Source organism: Triticum aestivum, chromosome 3A, assembly GCF_018294505.1.
Source record: "Triticum aestivum cultivar Chinese Spring chromosome 3A, IWGSC CS RefSeq v2.1, whole genome shotgun sequence".
NCBI lineage: Eukaryota > Viridiplantae > Streptophyta > Magnoliopsida > Poales > Poaceae > Triticum > Triticum aestivum.
The window spans coordinates 439,628,955-439,651,693 of NC_057800.1; the positions used below are offsets into that span (position 1 = coordinate 439,628,955).

At 49.8% G+C, this 22,739-nt stretch overlaps 1 protein-coding gene across 1 annotated transcript; it reads left to right on the top strand.

The window, feature by feature from the left end:
- The first annotated feature begins 14,378 nt into the window (after window positions 1–14,378).
- Window positions 14,379–21,428, top strand: LOC123061553 (probable receptor-like protein kinase At2g42960). The gene is made up of 9 exons (XM_044484710.1): window positions 14,379–14,631; window positions 14,760–14,807; window positions 15,122–15,871; window positions 15,969–16,073; window positions 17,462–17,584; window positions 17,655–17,825; window positions 17,929–18,058; window positions 20,707–20,916; window positions 20,990–21,428. Exons 3-9 carry the CDS (start codon window positions 15,207–15,209, stop codon window positions 21,119–21,121), a joined length of 1,536 nt encoding a protein of 511 aa, XP_044340645.1. The 5' UTR covers window positions 14,379–14,631; window positions 14,760–14,807; window positions 15,122–15,206; the 3' UTR covers window positions 21,122–21,428.
- Window positions 21,429–22,739: the final 1,311 nt, after the last annotated feature.

Here is a 22,739-nt window from a genome sequence, read left to right on the forward strand (position 1 = left end):
TTAGAGCTATGCTTAGGATTGGGTCTTGTCCATCACATCATTCTCCTAATGATGTGATCCCATTATCAATGACATCCAATGTCCATAGTCAGGAAACCATGACTATCTTTTGACCAACGAGCTAGTCAACTAGAGGCTCACTAGGGACGTGTTGTGGTCTATGTATTCACACATGTATTACGATTTCCGGATAACACAATTATAGCATGAACAATAGAATAATTATCATGAACAAAGAAATATAATAATAACCGTTTTATTATTGCCTCTAGGGCATATTTCCAATAGTCTCCCACTTGCACTAGAGTCAATAGTCTAGTTACATTGTGATGAATCGAACACAGTTCTGGTGTTGATCATGTTTTGCTCTAGGGAGAGGTTTAGTCAACGGATCTGCCACATTCAGGTCTGTAAGTACTTTACAAATATCTATGTCTCCATTTTGAACACTTTCACGAATGGAGTTGAAGCGACGCTTGATATGCCTGGTCTTCCTATGAAACCTGGGCTCCTTGGCAAGGGTAATAGCTCCAGTGTTGTCACAGAAGAGAGTCATCAGGCCCGACGCATTGGGTATGACTCCTAGGTCGGTAATGAACTCCTTCACCCAGATTGCCTCTTGTGCTGCCTCCGAGGCTGCCATGTACTCCGCTTCACATGTAGATCCCGCCACAACGCTTTGCTTGCAACTGCACCAGCTTACTGCCCCACCATTCAAAATATACACGTATCCGGTTTGTGACTTAGAGTCATCCAGATCTGTGTCGAAGCTAGCATCGACGTAACACTTTACGACGAGCTCTTCGTCACCTCCATAAACGAGAAACATATCCTTAGTCCTCTTCAGGTACTTCAGGATATTCTTGACCGCTGTCCAGTGTTCCATGTCGGGATTACTTTGGTACCTTCCTACCAAACTTACGGCAAGGTTTACATCAGGTCTGGTACACAACATAGCATACATGATAGACCCTATGGCCGAGGCATAGGGGACGACACTCATCTTTTCTCTATCTTCTGCCATGGTCGGGCATTGAGCGCTCAATCTCGTACCTTACAATATAGGCAAGAACCCCTTCTTTGACTGATCCATTTTGAACTTCTTCAATATCTTATCAAGGTACGTACTCTGTGAAAGACCAATGAGGCGTCTCGATCTATCTCTATAGATCTTTATGCCTAATATATAAGCAGCTTCTCCAAGATCCTTCATTGAAAAACACTTGTTCAAGTAGGCCTTTATGCTTTCCAAGAATTCTATATCATTTCCCATCAACAGTATGTCATCCACATACAATATGAGAAATGCTACAGAGCTCCCACTCACTTTCTTGTAAATGCAGGCTTCTCCATAAGTCTGCGTAAACCCAAACGCTTTGATCATCTCATCAAAACGAATGTTCCAACTCCGAGATGCTTGCACCAGCCCATAAATCGAGCGTTGGAGCTTGCACACCTTGTCAGCATTCTTAGGATCGACAAAACCTTCTGGCTGCATCATATACAATTCTTCCTTAAGGAAACCATTAAGGAATGCCGTTTTGACGTCCATTTGCATATCTCATAATCATAGAATGCGGCAATTGCTAACATGATTCGGACGGACTTCAGCTTCACTACGGGTGAGAAAGTCTCATCATAGTCAACCCCTTGAACTTGTTGATAACCCTTAGCGACAAGCCGAGCTTTATAGATGGTTACATTACCATCCATGTATGTCTTCTTCTTAAAGATCCATTTATTTTCTATGGCTCGCCGATCATCGGGCAAGTCAGTCAAAGTCCATACTTCATTTTCATACATGGATCCTATCTCGGATTTCATGGCTTCCAGCCATTTGTCGGAATCTGGGCCCGCCATCGCTTCTTCATAGTTCAAAGGTTCACCGTTGTCTAACAACATGACTTCCAAGACAGGGTTGCCGTACCACTCTGGTGTGGAACGTGTCCTTGTGAACCTACGAAGTTCATTAGCAACTTGATCTGAAGTTTCATGATCATCATCATTAACTTGCTCTCTAGTCGGTGCAGGCACCTCAGGAACAATTTCCTGAGTTGCGCCACTCTCCAGTTCAAGAGGTAATACTTCATCAAGTTCTACTTTCCTCCCACTTATTTCTTTCGAGAGAAACTCTTTCTCTAGAAAGGATCCATTCTTGGCAACAAAGATCTTGCCTTCGGATCTGAGGTAGAAGGTATACCCAATAGTTTCTTTAGGGTATCCTATGAAGACACATTTTTTCGACTTGGGTTCGAGCTTTCCAGGTTGAAGTTTCTTGACATAAGCATCGCATCCCCAAACTTTTAGAAACGACACCTTAGGTTTCTTCCCAAACCATAATTCATACAGTGTCATCTCAACGGATTTCGACGGAGCCCTATTTAAAGTGAATGCGGCAGTCTCTAAAGCATAGCCCCAAAATGACAGCGGTAAATCGGTAAGAGACATCATAGATCGCACCATATCCAATAGAGTGCGATTACGATGTTCGGACACACCATTACGCTGAGGTGTTCCAGGCGGCATGAGTTGTGAAACTATTCCACATTTCCTTAAGTGTGTGCCAAATTCGTGACTCAAGTATTCTCCCCCATGATCTGATCGCAAGAACTTGATTTTCTTGTCATGTTGATTCTCAACCTCACTCTGAAATTCCTTGAAATTTTCAAAGGTCTCAGACTTGTGTTTCATTAAGTAGATATACCCATATCTACTCAAGTCATCAGTGAGGGTGAGAACATAACGATAGCCACCGCGAGCCTCAACACTCATTGGACCGCACACATCAGTATGTATGATTTCCAATAAGTTGGTTGCTCGCTCCATTGTTCCTGAGAACGAAGTCTTGGTCATTTTACCCATGAGTCATGGTTCGCACGTGTCAAATGATTCATAATCAAGAGACTCCAAAAGTCCATCTACATGGATGCGTTTGACACCTATGTGACCAAGGCGGCGGTGCCACAAGTATGTGGGACTATCATTATCAAACTTACATCTTTTGGTATTCACACTATGAATATGTGTAACATTACGCTCGAGATTCATTAAGAATAAACCATTCACCAGCGGAGCATGACCATAAAACATATCTCTCATATAAATAGAACAACCATTATTCTCGGATTTAAATGAGTAGCCATCTCGAATTAAACGAGATCCTGATACAATGTTCATGCTCAAAGCTGGCACTAAATAGCAATTATTGAGGTTTAAAACTAATCCCGTAGGTAAATGTAGAGGCAGCGTGCCGACGGTGATCACATCGACCTTGGAACCATTCCCGACGCGCATCGTCACCTCGTCCTTCGCCAGTCTCCGCTTATTCCGCAGCTCCTGCTTTGAGTTACAAATGTGAGCAACCACACCGGTATCAAATACCCATGAGCTACTACGAGTACTGGTAAGGTACACATCAATCACATGTATATCACATATACCTTTAGTGTTGCCGGCCTTCTTGTCCGCTAAGTATTTCGGGCAGTTCCGCTTCCAGTGACCACTTCCCTTGCAATAAAAACACTCAGTCTCAGGCTTGGGTCCATTCTTTGGCTTCTTCCCGACAGCTTGCTTACCGGGCGCGGCAACCCCCTTACTGTCCTTCTTGAAGTTCTTCTTACCCTTGCCTTTCTTGAACTTAGTGGTTTTATTCACCATCAACACTTGATGTTCCTTTTTGATTTCCACCTCTGCTGATTTCAGCATTGAATATACCTCAGGAATGGTCTTTTCCATCCCCTGCATATTGAAGTTCATCACAAAGCTCTTGTAGCTCGGTGGAAGCGACTGAAGGATTCTGTCAATGACCGCGTCATCCGGGAGATTAACTCCCAGCTGAGTCAAGCGGTTCTGCAACCCAGACATTTTGAGTATGTGCTCACTGACAGAACTATTTTCCTCCATCTTACAACTGAAGAACTTTTCGGAGACTTCATATCTCTCGACCTGGGCATGAGCTTGGAAAACCATTTTCAGCTCTTCGAACATCTCATGTGCTCCGTGTCTCTCAAAACACTTTTGGAGCCCGGTTCTAAGTTGTAAAGCATGCCGCACTGAACGAGGGAGTAATCGTCAGCACGTGACTGCCAAGCGTTCATAACGTCTTGGTTCTCTGGGATGGGTGCGTCACCTAGCGGTGCTTCTAGGACATAATCTTTCTTGGCAGCTATGAGGATGATCATCAGGTTCCGGACCCAGTCCGTATAGTTGCTGCCATCATCTTTCAGCTTGGTTTTCTCTAGGAACGCGTTGAAGTTGAGGGCAACATTAGCATGGGCCATTTGATCTACAAGACATAGTGTAAAGATTTTAGACTAAGTTCATCTAATCAAATTATTCAATGAACTCCCACTCAGATAGACATCCCTCCAGTCATCTAAGTGAAACATGATCCGAGTTAACTAGGTCGTGTCCGATCATCACGTGAGACGGACTAGTCAACATCGGTGAACATCTTCATGTTGATCGTATCTTCTATACGACTCATGCTTGACCTTTCGGTCTTCCGTGTTCCGAGGCCATGTATGTACATGCTAGGCTCGTCAAGTCAACCTAAGTGTATTGCGTGTGCAAATCTGGCTTACACCCGTTGTATTCGAACGTTAGAATCTATCACACCCGATCATCATGTGGTGCTTAGAAACAACGAACCTTCGCAACGGTGCACAGTTAGGGGAACACTTTCTTGAAATTATTACGAGGGATCATCTTATTTAAGCTACCGTCGTTCTAAGCAAATAAGATGCAAAACATGATAAACATCACATGCAATCAAATAGTGACATGATATGGCCAATATCATTTGCTCCTTTTGATCTCCATCTTTGGGGCTTCATGATCATCGTTGTCACTGGCATGACACCATGATCTCCATCATCGTGTCTTCTTGAAGTTGTCTCGTCATCTATTACTTCTACTACTATGGCTAACGCTTTAGCAACAAAGTAAAGTAATTACATGACATTTATGTTAACAGGCAGGTCATAAATAAATTAAGACAACTCATATGGCTCCTGCCAGTTGTCATACTCATCGACATGCAAGTCGTGATTCCTATTACAAGAACATGATCAATCTCATACATCACATATATCATTCATCACATCCTTTTGGCCATATCACATCACACAGCACATGCTGCAAAAACAAGTTAGACGTCCTCTAATTGTTGTTGCAAGTTTTTACGTGGCTGCTATAGGTTTCGAGCAAGAACGTTTCTTACCTACGCCAAAACCACAACGTGATATGCCAATTTCTATTTACCCTTCATAAGGACCATTTTCATCAAATCTGATCCGACTAAAGTGGGAGAGACAGACACCCGCTAGCCCCCTTATACAACTAGTGCATGTCAATTGGTGGAACCAGTCTCACGTAAGCGTACGTGTAAGGTCGGTCCGGGCCGCTTCATCCCACGATGTAACATCCCAAATTTTCAATTTGGAATGTTATACATTAGATCATCATGCATATCATATTTTATTTTGCATTTTGGTTGATCCTAGAAATTCTACGCAACTCAATGACCCACGGAGAGAGTTGGGGATTTCGTTATTTTCATATTTGAGTTCTCTCAAATTCTGAGAATAGGATCATTTGATTTTATTTATTTTATCATCAATTATTTCTATTACAAAATATGAGAGAGGGAATAAAATGACTTTCCCAAAATAAAGAAATATTGAGGATTTAATAAAAAAATCAAATAAGATTTTATTTCGGAGTTTTTCGGTGTTTTATTTGAATTTAGGAAAAATGTGCATTTTTCAAAATTGCATTTAGGGCCCAAATAAATGTTCACCCTGTGCGGCTTGATTTTAGAAGCCCGTGAAAATTTATTTCGGAATTTTTGGAGTCCGTTTAGTATTTCTTTTTATTTTTCTTCCGAGCGGAATAATTAAAAAAAACGAACCGACTTCGGGCCGTACCCGAGCGGGACACCGCCCGGGGGCAGCCTTTAAATAGCGCCGCCCCGAGCCACCCCAGCCCCTCAGCCCCGCCTCGATTCGCGCGCGCCGCCGGAGCCGCCGCCGCCGACAACGATCCCGCCGCCCGAGGTTCGTCACGCCTCGATTTTCGTGCCGAAAAAAAAGAAAAAAATCGGCGTTCGTCGTTTTTCTTTTTCTCGGATTAAATCCGTGATTTTTCTGATCGCGATTCCTGATCCGATTTTCATTTTAGTTTAACTTTTCGCTCGTTTATCAGAATCAGGCGATTCAAGCGCCTAGGGATTCGTCTCGAAACCCTCTACCCGTTTAACCAACTTAAACAAGATTTTGCTACTGTAAAATTTACCCTAGATCCAGATTAGTAGAACGAAGTTGTTTTCTTTCGCAGTTTGATTTTCATTGCTTCGTTCGATTTGATTCTTTTTGCCAACCGGAGTTCTTAAGTTGAACCTTTTGGTTAGATCTCTTATTTGAGTTTTACCTGTGCATTAGATGAGTACTTATTGTATGCTTGTTTGTTTGTCTGCGATAGAATACCCGGAGTGCGCCGCCTGTTACTTTGAATCGTTAGGTTTCGCGGATCATCAGCAAGGCAAGTAACACTTTGATCATACCTTTTCTACTATCCAGCTTTATTGCATTAGATCAATCCTCACACATTGCATGATTAGGATCTAATTAAATTGTGGGATGGGAAGTAGATGAGGTAGTACCTATTACCTGTTATTATCAAACTTTTGGGAGTTACTTCTACATTTGCTTGTTATGCCATGCTATGCTAGTAGACGTGGATTGGGTGAGTGAAATCCATGACAGATGTGAGATTGTTAATTAATGGTTTATCCAAGGTGGCAACTTAAACACACATCTGGGTGGATTGAGGCACCTAGGTATTCCAAGACTTGCCTGTTTTCTTTTGGACCGCCACCCAGGCTCAAAGGGATCATGAGACTATTCATACTAGAAACTTCCGTGTGCAGCCACAAGCTATTATGGGCTCTAGTATAGTTGACTAAGTCGTGCGAACTCTTACAGTGGTAGACTAGCAGATGTAGGGGATGTAGGTGGTACGGTCTACCCATCGTAAGGTGCTAGCGCTTCTGAAAGACTATGTCTCGGGCATCCGTTTTTCAAACACCGTGTAGTGCGAGAAACCAAACGGAGGCGATCGAGTCTTGTGGGGAAAAGTGCGCAAACCTCTGCAGAGTGTAATAAACTAATCAGGGTTAGCCGTGTCCTCAGTTATGGACATCTTGAGTATCTAGTACTTGGATTTTCATGTGAATCTCAACATGTTACTCTAAATTAATTTTGTTGGGTTATGCTTAATGATGATTTTAATTTGGGATTGAGAATGCTGTCAACCATTCTCAATGTTTAACAACCACCATGATAGTAATTAAATTTTATTCCTTTGAAGTAGGGAAAAATTGGCTTTACGCAAAACTGTAACCATAGAGCTTTCCACCAGCCAAATATGCATATAGTATAGCTGTTTCATTCCATTACTCTCTATGTGTTACCTTGCCAGCATATTCCATGTGCTGACCCGTTTCGGGCTGCAACGTTAATGTTGCAGACTTTTCAGACGACGATTAAGGAGTTTTTAGGTCGTGGTTCTATACTCAGTGATGCCGTTGGAGTTGATGGACTCACTTATCTTCTAAGCCTTCCGCTGTTATCGTTATTAGATGGCCTTAAGCCATATTTATTGTAATAAGTTCTCTTTTGAGACACTTGATGTAATAAGTGTGTAATTGCTGCTCTGCTATCAATCCTCCGAGTACTGTGTGGTGTCAGCATTACTGATCCAGGGATGACACCGGAGCACAGAGATCAGACCGTTTGAGGTCTGGTCGCTACACACGATGCCGCTGAATCAAGATAAGACTAGTAACAACAAGCAAATTGACAATATCCACGCCCACTACTGCTTTGTGTTCTACTCATGCATAGAAACTACGCATAGACCTTGATCATGATGCCACTGTTGGGGAACGTAGTAGAATTTTAAAATTTTCTACGCATCACCAAGATCAATCTATGGAGTCATCTAGCAACGAGGGAGAGAGGAGTGCATCTACACACCCTTGTAGATCGCGCGCGGAAGCGTTCAAGAGAACGGGGTTGATGGAGTCGTACTCGTCGTGATCCAAATCACCGATGACCTAGCGCCGAACGGACGGCGCCTCCGCGTTCAACACACGTACGGTTGGGAAGACGTCTCCTCCAACTTGATCCAGCAAGGGGAAAGGAGAGGTTGATGAAGATCCAGCAGCACGACGACGTGGTGGTGGAAGCAACGGTGATCTCGGCAGGGCTTCGCCAAGCTCAGGGAGAGGGAGGAGTGTCACGGGAGGGAGAGGGAGGCGCCAGGGGCTTGGCTGCGGCTGCCCTCCCTCCCCCCACTATATATAGGACCCCTAAGGGGGGCGCCGGCCCTAGGAGATTTAATCTCCAAGGGGGGCGCCGGCCAAGGGGGTGGAGTGCCCCCCAAGCCAAGTGGGGCGCCCCCACCCCTAGGGTTTCCAACCCTAGGCGCAGGAGAGGCCCATGGGGGGACGCACCAGCCCACTAGGGGCTGGTTCCCCTCCCACTTCAGCCCATGGGGCCCTCCATGATAGGTGGCCCCACCCGGTGGACCCCCGGGACCCTTCCGGTGGTCCCGGTACAATACCGATTACCCCCGAAACCTTCCCGATGGCCGAAACTTGACTTCCTATATATAAATCTTCACCTCCGAACCATTCCGAAACTCCTCGTGACGTCCGGGATCTCATTCGGGACTTCGAAAAACTTTCGGGTTACCGTATGCTAATATCTCAACAACCCTAGCTTCACCGAACCTTAAGTGTGTAGACCCTAGGGGTTCGGGAGACACGCAGACATGACCGAGACGACTCTCCGGTCAATAACCAACAACGGGATTTGGATACCCATGTTGGCTCCCACATGCTCCTCGATGATCTCATCGGATGAACCACGATGTCGAGGATTCAATCAATCCCGTAGACAAATCCCTTTGTCAATCGGTACGTTACTTGCCCAAGACTCGATCGTCGGTATCCCAATACCTCGTTCAATCTCGTTACCGGCAAGTCACTTTACTTGTACCGTAATGCATGATCCCGTGATCAACCACTTGGTCACATTAAGCTCATTATGATGATGCATTACCGAGTGGGCCCAGAGATACCTCTCCGTCATACGGAGTGACAAATCCCAGTATTGATTCGTGCCAACCCAACAGACACTTTCGGAGATACCTGTAGTGTACCTTTATAGTCACCCAGTTACGTTGTGACGTTTGGCACACCCAAAGCACTCCTACGGTATCCGGGAGTTGCACAATCTCATGGTCTAAGGAAATGATACTTGACATTCGGAAAAGCTATAGCAAACGAACTACACGATCTTAGAGCTATGCTTAGGATTGGGTCTTGTCCATCACATTATTCTCCTAATGATGTGATCCCGTTATCAATGACATCCAATGTCCATAGTCAGGAAACCATGACTATCTTTTGATCAACGAGCTAGTCAACTAGAGGCTCACCAGGGACGTGTTGTGGTCTATGTATTCACACATGTATTACGATTTCCGGATAACACAATTATAGCATGAACAATAGACAATTATCATGAACAAAGAAATATAATAATAACCATTTTATTATTGCCTCTAGGGCATATTTCCAACACCTGGGGACGCCGCCCCTCTCCCTCACCATATATAAAAGGGTGGAGGCACAAAGGAGGGGCTCACCCCTTTGCCTAGCCGCATCCCTCCCCGTCTCTTCCTTCCCCTCGTTTTGGTTTTGCTTAGCAAAGCCCTGCCGGTACTCCACCACCACCATCACCGCCATGCCATCGTGTTGGTTGTGATCCCATCTACTTATCCCCCTTCGCTTGTTCGATCAAGGAGGAGGAGGGGGAGACGTCACCGAGGTGCACGTGTGCTAAACTCGGAGGTGTCGTCCGTTCAACGCTAGATCGGTTTGGATCGCGAAGTGGACGACTATATCAACCGCGTTATATACGCTTCCGCTTTCGGTCTACAAAGGTAGGTAGAAACACTCCCCACTCATTGCTATGCATCTCCTAGATTAGATCTCGGGTGTTTAGTATGAATTTTTCTTGATTTTCATGCAATGTTCTCCATTAGGGCATCTCCAACCGGGTCCTCAAATTGCCCACATACGTCCGAATCGCGCGGTCTGGATGTGTTGTGCCATCCAATGCGGGCCAATATCGGTCCGCCGAGCGGTCCGGTCGCGCTTTTCCTGCAGAATGGAAACAAAGTTGGGGGGGGGGGGGGCTTTGCGGGAGTCCGAACAATAGCCACGTAGGACTCCGACACCCCCGGGCTACTAAATCTCCCCTTCTGGTCCCATTTTTTTTCAATCCGCCTCTTATCCCCCCTTGCTTTGCACCCACACCCTCCTTTTTTGACGCCGCTGTTGTACCTCCCCGGCCGGCACACAGCCATTGCCGGACATGTGCAACCAGCGCCGACGTGCCCGCTCGCCTTTTACGACGACGTCGTCCACCCAAGACATGTCCGTAGGCAGATACACTCCGCCCCCTATCGACGTCGTTCATGGCGGTCACCACATATGTTAGGTGTTCGGTTAAATGCCACTGAGCTTATTTCTGAACATCATGCTATTTTTTAGATTACGAAGGATGGCGAGGTACTCGACCATGGAAGATGAGTTGTTGTGCGATGCGTGGTTAGCTGTATCCGTCGGTTTAATACGCAAGAGCAGAGGGGGACCTTTTGGCAGCAAGTGTGCGTGACTTGTTTCACGTGCGAAAGCACATTGCGCCCTACAACATGGACACCACCCATGATCGCAATGTGAGGTCGTTATCGTATCGATGATACATCATTCAGACCTTCGTCACCAAGTTTTGTGGTGCGATTGATATGCTGGAGGCAAGGTGGCTATTGCGCGCGACAGAGGAGAAGATTGTAAGTTTTGTTTCTTCTTACTCAACTTGTTTGCATGAATTCCGTCCGGTTAATGGATACCCGGCTTGAAATGTATGCGGGCAACGTTGAATGATCGGCTCCCACATCCGTGTTTATAGACTGGTGCTTTGTGGGAGCAAAAATTTAACCGGTGCCCTAATACTGTCACTGTAGTAGTAACACTTTTGTGACGTGTGGTTGGGTGGCTACATCATGGCAGCAACAGGCAAGCCGACCCACTCCGTCCCATGCCGTAGCAGGAGGCAGCCAACCCAAAAGCGGCGCCTCCTGGAGCCGTTTGGACCAGAGGAGGACCCCTGCCGCTGCCGCACCAATGATTTGGGATCACAAAGCCGTTGTTCCGTCCCGTGAGGCGCGGCAACGGAATCCCGCAACGTGCCCGCCCGCCCTGGCTCTGGCTGGAGCCAGTGAGGACGACTCGTGATTTGTCGGCTTCGCTCGCCTGGATTTCTCTCCACTTTCCGGTGGCAGCCCAGCTCGTGCCTGCGATGTTTACGTGGTGAGGTGATGCTGCGGGCGGCTACCAGCTTGCGGGTGGGACGGCCTCCGGTGCTGCCTGCCTGCGCGGCTGTGAGGGCATCTTCAGCCGTTGGCCCCTTAGAAGGGGCAAAAAATCACCCCTGAAGGCGCACCAACGTTAAATCGCGCATCGGGGGCGTAATGTCCCTCAGTCACAGTCCCCCATGAATTTTAAAATGTTTAAATTCGATGCAAACACAACGCAAACACGTTCGAGTTCGTTTAAATTTAAATATATTTTACAAAAAAGGAAAAACTACCGCGGGCTACCCCGCCGTCTCCCTCGCTGCCCGCCTCACCGCCCGCCCACGTGGTTCTACATGCCGAGGAGGCTGTAGAACCGCGTGTAGTCACCGCCGTCGTTGTCGTCGTCGTCGTTGTCGCCCCCGCCGACGCCTCCGCCGTCCCTGCTGCATCCCTTCCTCGGTTGGCGCGGCGGGTTGGACGGTCCGGGGGCATCGTCGTCGTCGTCGCTGTCGAGGAGCACGACGCCGTGCTCGTCCTCGCGCCCACGCTTGCGGGCGGCGATCTCCTCCAGGGCCCGGTGCTGCCGGACCATCTCGTCGCGGAGGTAGTCGTCCCGCGCCCACCGCAGGGCTCCTCGTCGGAGAAGCCACGTCGGGCTATCTCCTCGTACTCCGCGGGGAGGCCGGGCTCCGGCTTGGGCTCGACGAGGACGAAGCGGCCGGTGGGGGAGGCGTTGTCGCCGATGCGGACGCCGGATCTGCGGGTGCGGGCCCTGACAGGCGTGCCCTGGGGCTCCGGCTTGACGGGACGGAGGTGGAGGCAGGGGGAGCCGCCGGACGAGGAGGAGGACCCCCGGTCTCCATGCGCCTCGGGGTCCAGGAGCTTCCCCGACGGCGTGAGAAGGACGGGGGAGCGGGGTACTCGAGGCGCGACGTGTTGCCGCCCTCAATGTACTCGAGGACGGCCTCCAACTTGCGCCCGGCACGCCCCACCACCAACGCCGGCCGACGGCGTTGAGCCTGCCGGAGGGCTCGACGCCGTTGGTGGCCTCGAGCTGCTCGGCGTGACGGCGATGGAAATAAGGCTCCCAGAGCGGGCTGTCGGGGACGTATCGTGGCCCCTCCCTCGCCGCACGCGGCAGGGACGAGCGGATGCGTGCAATCTCCGCATGCCGCGCCGCGCCGGTGGGTACCGGGGGCACCGGCACGCCGTCGGCGCTGATCCTCCACGCCCCGGGCACCCGCATGTCCGGCGGGACCGGGTACTCGACCTCGAAAAGGAGGCGAGCCTCGTTCTCGTGTAGATGGCGGCGGCCGAAGCCGTTCGCCGCCGCGCCGTCGCCTGAAAAGCGCTCGGCCATGGGTGTGATGAACTGGAGACGGCGAGAGAGAGGAGAGAGGAGAGGGAGGAACGACGACGGCGAGAGAGTGCGAGTCGCCGAGTGCGCTGGGGTGCGTCTTATATAGGCCGAGGCGCCGCCCGTGTGCTAGCCGCTGTGAGTACGAGTGACGGGTGAGGGAGGGCGAGGGACGCGCGTCATCCGGTCTTCACTGCGCCGCCCGTGAGGCATCAATGGCGCAGGCTGACCGGCGCGGCAGCGCGGCAGCTTTGGCATTGATTCGCCGCGGGAAACGAGGCGATGAGGACGATGAAGGGGCGAGAAGAGAGCCGTGTCCCTGACGCGGCGGGCCCACGGCTGTTTCGCGCCAAACCAGTTCGCCCCGGCACCCCCGGGCGCCCCCAGCGCGCCGGGTTCGGCCTTGGTCCGCCGGCGCTGTTTTCAGCCCAAGCCGGCGAAAATTGGGCTCCTGGGGGCGCGACTGGGCCGATTTTTCAGCGCCGGCGCAAAAAAACGCCTGAGGATGCCTTCCTAGGACGCGCCTGGAGATGCCCTGACATGCAAGGGGCTGTTTGGTTCCAGCCACATCTTGTCATACTTTGCCATATCTAACCTTAGGCAAGTTTGATCAAGTTAGGTAGGTGTTTGGTTCTAGCCACACCTAAGGCAAGGATTTTTTTATGAGCAGTGAACTCCACATGTCATATACACAAAAATATGACAAGATTACCTTAGGCAAGGCAAAATGTGACTAACAATTTGAATAACTTAACTAAGGCAATTGTCACAAAAATCATATGGCAATATATGACAAAGATAGTCTCAATTCAAACAGCCCCTGTCCGCCTTTCCACTTCTCACCGCATTATTATTTCACTACCCGGGCAGCGATGGTCCTCCCGCAAGCCCGGTACGCAGGGCAGGCAGGGGTGCTGATCGTCTGCGTAGCCCGTCGGACCGTAATGAAACGCGCCCGTGACGCTCTTCCTTGAGTTTTCATTTCTTTTCCGCAATTTCCAATGGGGGCAAGGGTTGCCGATCTCAGTCCAATTCACATGTTTCCTGGAAAGCCAAAGAAGAGCAGAATATATGTATTCCTTCCGTTTCATAATGTAGTGCTTCCTCTATCCCTGTATTTCAACTTTGATCGTAAATTTAACTATCAAGACCGGTTGCGGCGGGAGCAAAAATTATATCAGTGAATTCGTATTCGAAAAATGTTTTTAATTATGAAACTTTTTCTCCCCGCAGTCGGTCTCTTTATGGTCAAAGTTCAATCTCGGAAAGCGCGGGCGCACTATATTTTGAAATGGAGGGAGTAGTTTATTGTAGAGCATAGCATCCAGCAGACCACCAAGAGTTCCTAGCGCAGAGGATCCTGACGAGCAGGGAGCGACAGCTGTGCGTGGGCCGGCATGCACCAAGAATTTGCAGACCCGGCGGGCGGGCGGGGGAAGCAAAAGATAGTGGCCAAGGCTGTCCCGAGCCAGCCAGCCAGCCTGCCTGAATCCATGAACCCTGTTTCCGCGCCATGCTATCTACATGCAGTTATTATATTCTGTCAGTTGACCTTATCCTGCAGACCAGCACGTTGCCCCGCCCCGCCCCCCCTTCGTCGACCTCCTCCGCTCGCCATTTTCACCAATCTACCACGCCATTTCTTTAATTGCCCCCCTCACCCGTTTCTGCGTCGCGTCTTCCTGCGGCCTCATCCAGCCAGCCTTTAATGCCACACCTGCAACATCCACCACCTTCCTTCCCCCCTTTTCCTTTTACTCCCATCTCCTCTCTCTCTCCCTCCTCTGGTTCCCCTTCGCCATTGCTGCCACAGGCTGGATTCTTCTCGAGCTTTGCTACGCGCGGTTGGTTCTTGCTTGCATTTTCCGGTCTCTACTTTCTAGCTTGAACAAATGCTCGTTACGGGTCGTCTTAATTTCGCTTCCTTCTTGCTTCTTTCCCTCTCTGATGGTTTCTTTGCTTGTTTCTTCAGGTTCTTTGCTTGACGAATGAGTGGATGGAGCTTCTGCTGCACAAAGAGGTCAGCTTTAATTTTCTTCTCAAATGGTCCTACGGCCACACTGAGATCAGACATCTTCCTTCCCTTCTTCCCTCTCCATTCTAGCATTCGGTCCTCAGATCGATGCATCTTACAGACAAGAAAAAAAGCGCGTGCGTGTCTGTCGGAGCAATTATTGTACGGGGCAGAAATCGTCCGCCCAAGGAGATTTTTCTTTTCTCTCTCTTGCGAGAACAGAGATGCTATGCTTTTGTAACACAAGAGAGATGTGTTGATTGTCTCGACGCAACAACAACCTAACTGTATCTAACCGCGTTACTACTGTCCTTCTTCAGGGAGAAGGATTCGTCTACAGTTGCTGATGCCTAGCAGTGCTCTACTCTGATGCGGTACAGCTCCAAATTTTAGCACACTGCCGCCATGGTTTCCACTGGTCTGAGTTTAGAGATGACGAAGAAGGTTCTTGGCCTGGCATTGTGGGTCTGGATTGCAATCGGTGTAGTCGCTCTCCTGGTGGCCATTCTGCTGATGATATGTATCTGGGCGGCGTCCCGTCGCAAGACAAAGAGAACCATGGAGAACTTGAGCCAGACACAGATCCCCATCTACTCCAAGGAGATCCCGGTAGACAGGGTGGGCGGTGGGCGCAGCCTTGCGCAAACGATGCATGAACGTGAGCAGCCTAGCTTCCCAACGCAGGACAAGCACGCCGTGAATCGGGAGCCGGGGAAGACAGTGGGGCATATGGCACTGAGCAAGTCCTTGGATCATGATAACGTGAGCCAGGGAAGCTCAGTGTGCAATGTGGACCGGGTTGGTAGTGTGCATTCTGGTGAAGATGGCGGCTCGGGGCAAGGCAGGAAACCGTATTCTCCTGCGGCGTTCGTCTCCGCGTCGCCCCTCGTTGGCCTTCCCGAGTTCTCTCATCTTGGTTGGGGTCACTGGTTCACTCTGCGCGACCTTGAATTCGCCACCAATCGCTTCTCAAAGGAGAATGTGCTTGGAGAGGGTGGTTACGGAGTTGTGTATCGTGGCCGTCTGGTGAATGGAACCGAGGTTGCCATAAAGAAGATTTTTAACAACATGTAAGCTCACCTCACTTTCGGTGTTTTGCTAGTACTTTTCTTCTCTTTATACTTATTCCAATAATTGTGCTGTTGTGCATCTTCCTGGGATTTGCAGGGGGCAGGCGGAGAAGGAATTCAGAGTGGAGGTTGAAGCTATTGGCCATGTACGACATAAGAATTTGGTCCGTCTGCTGGGATACTGTGTTGAGGGAGTGAATAGGTATGTGAATTGCAGACACCACTCACCTGCTCAACAGGCAAAAATTAGGTCTGTTGTTAAGAAAAAAGCTTGTTGTCAAGTTAGTGTAAGGACTGGACTATCTAAAATGAGCCTTGGTAAAACGATGAGGGAACTGTGACTTCAATTCTTTTTGTTATGGTTTAGTGGTTTTTATATTAACTCATTTCCAGAAGCTAGCAACCAAACATTGCTACGTTTTTTGTAGAAAAGGAGGAATACCCCCGGCCTCTGCATCTGGACGATGCATACGGCCAATTTATTAATTACTAACACAAGACCTTACAAAGTCATACAACAGTAAGACCAAAGCCACCATCTCGGCAACCTCTGTCGCTACTCCTATCTAGCTGATGAAGGGGCGCTGATGGTTTGGGCCTAATACCAAACAGACCTCGCAGCCAAACCTAACATCTAAGACCTGAGGTCCCAACCAGGACGCCTGCCGGGTATGGGCACCCACCAGTCCAGCGTGCTCCTCAACCAGGACACCTGTCGGGTATGAGGCCGCCACAGCCACCTGCCACCTATCCATCTTCAGAGCTGTACTGCTGCATCGGCCTTGCCCGGTCTCGCTGCCGCCGACGCCACCACGACGCCAGACAACGTCGACCTCCTGCGCGTGTCCGTCACCACACATTTGACGATAAGCCTCCGCTGCTCCATGCCGCCAAGAGCCGCCGCCAAGAATATGTAGAAAGAAACACCGCTCCACCGAAAGGGAGGTAGCACACCCCCATCCCTCACCTGCAGACCCTCCCATCCGATTCCAATGTCCTTGGCGCCGCCTCCAGGAAGGTTACGGTGCACGGGGAGCGCCGACGCCCGATCAGCATCGGATCTTGGGCTTTCACCCGGACATGGGTCGGAGTGGAGAGATGGCGTCCTCAACAGCGCCCCCAAGGACATAGGAGTGTAGTTTTCAATATGGCTACCCTGTCGGCCTGCTGCTCCAGGTGTACAATTTAGCAAAATGCAATGCAATTTACAACACGGAAAAGTAGAGATGGTGGGTTCAAGTGGGTTGAGTATGAATTTGATTTACCTAGAGAAATGCTCCACCTGATGCCATGTGTGGAAGAATGTGCATAGATAATTTGACGACTAGTGATTTCAGCAAAAACTAGTGAACTATTGTATAGCACTGGAGCATCATGAGTTATTTGTGTTGGCCTGGTATATGATGCTGCTCAGGGGCCATAAGTACCATACTTCTGTACACTTCCCTATTTAGTGACAGTTGATTGCCTTTTGTGTAATCTGTGATCATTTGCTTCCGAGACAAAAAAATTGGCACCACTTGCGTCATTGTGGGGTTTTATCTTTAGAATGCACCTCAGCAACAATATAACGGTGATTTCTTTTAACAGGATGTTGGTTTATGAGTTCGTGAACAATGGTAACTTAGAGCAGTGGCTTCATGGAGCTATGCGCCAGCATGGTGTTTTTACCTGGGATAATCGCATGAAGGTTGTTATAGGCACTGCAAAAGCGTAAGTTTCACCAGTTCCTGAGTCTGTAAGATACATATCCTTTCTGTTGTCTAAATTCATTTGATTGCAGACTTGCGTACCTTCATGAAGCTATAGAACCAAAAGTTGTACACCGGGATATAAAGTCAAGCAACATCTTGATTGATGATGAATTCAACGGCAAAGTCTCTGACTTTGGATTGGCCAAGATGTTAGGGTCAGATAAAAGCCACATTACCACCAGAGTGATGGGAACATTTGGGTATTGTCTTCACCCTTATTTATCATATATTCATGGTCTTTTGCATCGTTATTTTACAATATTTAAAGGAGTTTAATACTTATCATGTTTTTCCTTGTTCTAGATACGTTGCACCTGAGTATGCTAATACTGGGATGTTGAATGAAAAGAGCGATGTTTATAGTTTTGGTGTTCTCTTGTTGGAAACTGTGACAGGAAGAGACCCTGTTGACTATAGCCGCTCTTCCAATGAGGTAAATGGTTAGACTTTGTTCATTACGATTTCATCCTTTTGTTCTATACCCTTCTGGATGTTACACCATATAATTTGGAGAAATTCCAGATCACCCTGAACTTTAGTGCCCCGGGCTCTTAAACCGCCAAACTCTGAAACTGGGTATTTTATATCCTAACTTCAAATACTAGCATTCATCCTCCAGCCCACCCACTGGCTGCTGCTGCATGAGATCACTGGAGCAGCACAGACCACCGTGTTTCTCCCTATTCATGGATGCTGGGAAGTAAGGAGAGGAACAGTAGTATGCGTGGTGCCAACAAAGGCAGACACTGTCCTAGTGTCGCTCCGGAAGCAGCACTGGTCTGGTTGCATAACAGGAGGCCATGGACAGGTTGCCCCACCCTTACACTAGCGCCATGACGGCCTGGCGCCAAGGACAAGCTGGTGCGCTACCGGTAGATCCGTCTTCAAGATCCGCGCCGCCCCTAGTGGGCGTCTTGGGGGCAACTCCCCCCTCGCCGGAGTAGCCCCTCTCCCTCCCCTCTCCCCCTCGCCGCCGCACGAGGCTGCCGCCGGGCAAGGCCCATGGCGCAGCCGGGGACTGCGGCGGCGGGGCATGCGCTGCTCTGGTTCACATCGGAGGGTCTTGGATCTGGGCGGCGGCCGCCGGCGAGGCCCCTTGTCACCTGCGGTGAGCAGTGGGGTGGGCGCGGTGCCGGCGATCTGGTCGGGTGGCCGGTGGATCTTCGGTGGGCTGGGACCTCGCGTGGCTGCCCTGGTGGCTGGCGGCGTCAGATCTGGCTGCTGGCCATCTTCCCCTGCTCGGTGCGTTTCACCCTCGACGGTCCCTGGCTGTGCAGGCGTCTGGCCTGCCTCTGGGTTGCGGGTGATACTGGTGGTCGGGATCCAGATTGGGGGAAACCCCTGGTCGGCTCCAGCCGGCCGCGACGACGACGACGTCCGTGGGCGCCGATTTCTTCATGGAGACGTCGGTCGAGGTATGCCCTTCCACACCCCACCACCTTGCTTCTTGGGTGAAAACCTAACTCCGGTGGGCGGCGGCGGCGTCCTTGGCGCCGTGACCTTCTTGAAGGCGTCGCCTTGAGGGCAGTGTGGTGGCGAGCTCAGTATGGGGTCGGTGACAGCAGCCGAGGATCGAGGGACCAGTGGGCGCCTTTTTTGGTGGAGCGGTGCTTCATCCTACACATTGATGACGGCGGATCTTGACGGCGTGGTGCAGTGGAGACTCGGCGCCCGATGCGTGGTGATGGACTCGCGCAGGTGGAGGCAGTTGTCTGGCGTCATGGTGGCGTCGATGACAGAGTGGCCTGACAAGGTAGAAGCCTCAATATCTGCTCTGAAGACGGACCTGTGGAAGATGGCGGCGACGACAAATGTGAGTGCGTCAGACCAGTTTATGCCCTAGACCCGGTATGTGGCTCGGCTAGGGCTTCTGGCTTTTGATGATAGGCTTAGGTGAGTGGTCCGGGTATTTGGCCCAGGTAGCACCCCTTCATCATATGGATAGGAGTAGTGGCATATGTTGCCAAGATGGCGGATTTAGGCATATTATTGTAATACTTTGTAAGGTCCTCGAGAATAATCAATAAAGTGGCCGTATGCATCTCCTAGATGCAGAGGCCGGGGGTCATCCTCCTTTTCTAAAAAAAAACATCCGGGGTGAAAACTTTTGTTCCGATCTTTATTGGTGGGGCTCAGCAACGACGTGCTTGCGTCGTTTTCTTGTTGAAGGTGTTGTCTTCTTCTTGATGTGCTGACCTTCACTGGTTGGTCTCGGCATCCTGGATGAAAATCCTTGTCCTCCCATCCCTGAACGGACATGGTGACGATGTTTATCTCTTTTTGAAGACGTTGCTGCGGAAGAAGTCTGACTTAGTCGTTGGTGTTAATTTCACATATTGTAATGGTGAAGCTGTAGTTGTCCATGTTCTGTACTCTTCTCTTTGATGTATTTGGTTTTGTTACCTTGCATCAACTTTAATAAAAACGGTGGTGTGCATCACAGTGATGCAGAGACCAGAGTTTTCAACCTCCTTTTTGAGAAAAATGGACAGGTTGCATGCGGTGGCAGGTATGGCAGTCAATGCTCGTCACCAGAAGATATATGTTGGCGGTGGCGTGGTAGGTTACCAGGACAGTAGGCCATGCCGACCTGGAGAAAGCCAGATGATTCGAGTACTACGGAGAGAGGAAAGTAGATAGCCATTTGTGCTTCATAAACATGTGCAGCATTTTGTGTGAAGAAACCACTCCACCCATGTCAATCATGGTGGCAAAACTACCGCCAACTCGAATAGAGGGTTACACGACATGTGAGTTAAGGTTTATGGGTAAAGTGCTGGGTTTTGATGTTTAGGGGTTTAGGTAGACTGAGCATGGAAGCTCAGGAGATAAATTGAATTATTGGACATGGTACCAAGATTATTTAGACCTACAGTGCTAATGTTTCAGTAAGAATGGCAGAAATCCTAAAAATGGCAATTAAACTATATGATAGTCTAGTACCGTGTCCATGGAAACTCTTGTATCAGTTTTTGCTTCTGACAATTATGCTTTCGTGATTTTCTTGCTCCAGTAAGTATTTTATATATGAAAAAATCAGTATATATTTTTGTTGAGATGATATTGAACCCTCTTATTTAGGTCAATCTTGTCGAGTGGCTTAAAATGATGATAGCCAACCGGAGAGCAGAAGAAGTGGTTGATCCAATCCTCGAGGTTAGGCCAACAATTAGGGCTCTTAAGCGAGCTCTGTTGATCGCACTAAGGTGTGTTGATCCTGACTCTGAAAAGAGACCTAAGATGGGCCAGGTTGCTAGGATGCTTGAGTCTGAAGAAGTTCCATTCCGGGAGGTAATGCTTAAAATCCTACTCTAATAATGTGTGCTATAACACAAATTTTGCCTAACATGTCTCTTCTTAAAAGGACCGGAGAAACCGGAGGAGTCGCACAGGAAGCATGGACATCGAATCTATTACAGAGGGAACAAATTCGGCTGAATTTGCAATCAAGGTAGAAAGGACTGGCAGCTCAAGATCAGACCGGTCTCAGACCTGACGTTTACGAGTCTATCTTGCATCATGGGCACTCATGCTCGTTGATCAGTCCGAGAAATGATGTTCATCACTAAGGTGATTACCTGTAGGAAATATTAGTGGGTTAATGAAGGCACGCCCAGATTTTACTAGCTGAAGTTTAGGCCGAGCTGTTAGATCGAGCAGAAGCATTCTTGTAGGAAGAATTCCCTGGTATTTTGTTCAATTGTTGTGTGCTGTATATGTGTGTGTTGGTGACTGGGATGATCATGCTTGTGAACCGGGATGTTCCTGCAGTTTGTGACAGTGGATTGTTACCCTGTGAGTTCTGTTTTTTGCGTGCTTCTGTTGAAAAATGTCATCGTTTGTTGGGCAAACTACATAAGAGCAGCTCCAACGGGCCGACCCAAACGGACGACGATTTCATCCGTTTTTTGTCTGTTTGGGTCGGACGTCCACCCTGTTTTTCATATGGGTTGGCAGCACGCCCAACGTGCTGACCCATATGTGCAGGCGTGGCCGGTTGACCGCCCAATTTTGCATTGCATTCAACATATTGTGAAATGAAAATTTAACAAACAAAATAGTTCGCCCAAATAAATAATATAGTTTACATGCCAAATAAAAATAAAAATGTTTCACATGATTTTACAAACGAATAAAAGAAGATACATCTATTGGTTGCCAACAGGATTTTGAGATATCAGTTGAGCTATTGTGTGCCTGCCCCGGCCCCGTGTCGCCCCCCCCCCCCCCCCCCGCGGGCGACTCGGGCGCCCAACCCTAGCCGCCGCCGAACCCAACCCCCACCTCCTTCCTCTCCTCCCGCCGCCGGGCAAAGCCCGCGCGGTGCCGGCGGCGGCGGGATCTCGTTTGACCTCGCCTGGAACAGGGGCCGCGGGGGGCTGCTTCTTCGGGCGCGGAGGCGGAGCTCGGCGGCCGGCGCGTCGGGTGGCGCGCGCTGGTGGTCGGTGCGGGGCGGCGCGGCCTGCTGTCCGGTGGCGGCACGTCACGGTGGAGCGCGCGGGCCGGTGGCGGCGCAGTGTTCTTCGCGGTGGTGCTTGTTCTGGTCAGATCCGCGCCGGCTGATCTGAGGCAGCGGCCTCGCTGGGGCGGACGACGCTCCCCCGGCGGCGGGGAGTGCTTGTCGGTGAGGTAGAACAGATCTCCTCGGCTGCGCGGGCAGCGAGGTCCCGGTGGGCGCTGGTCATGGCGCGGGGAGGCCCCGGGCTCCCCTCGTCAAATCGGAGGCGATCTGGTCCGCTCGTGTTGCATGACCTCCGGCCAGCCTGGATCTCCGGCGTGCACGCGCCTGCTAATGTTGTGTCTGGTTCGGAGGTGGCGGCAGGGTGCTTGGCCGGGGGAAACCCTTGGCCGCCGGTGGCGGTCACGACGTCGATGGCGTCCCGGACGCCATTCCCTCCTTGGTGGCGGCGCCGAGGCTAAACCTCCCCTGCCTCTCCCCTTCCCCCGCGCCCGGGTGAAAACCCTAGCCCCGGTGGCTAAGCGGCGACGGTGCCACAACGTTGTCACCTTCTTGAAGGCACCGACTTGGGCATGGGGATGCTGAGTGTACATGGCGAGCTTATCTGGTTCCTGGTGGCGGCCTGTCTGATCTACCGCGTCGCTGCTCCGGGCAT

What these genes read in the sequence shown, in the direction of transcription:
- LOC123061553 (XM_044484710.1), top strand. Translation starts at nt 15,207, where the DNA reads ATGGTTTCCACTGGTCTGAGTTTAGAGATGACGAAGAAGGTTCTTGGC. An exon ending in AAGAAGATTTTTAACAACAT is followed by an intron (nt 15,872 to 15,968) that starts GTAAGCTCACCT and finishes TGGGATTTGCAG; the next exon opens with GGGGCAGGCGGAGAAGGAAT. An exon ending in GTTATAGGCACTGCAAAAGC is followed by an intron (nt 17,585 to 17,654) that starts GTAAGTTTCACC and finishes ATTTGATTGCAG; the next exon opens with ACTTGCGTACCTTCATGAAG.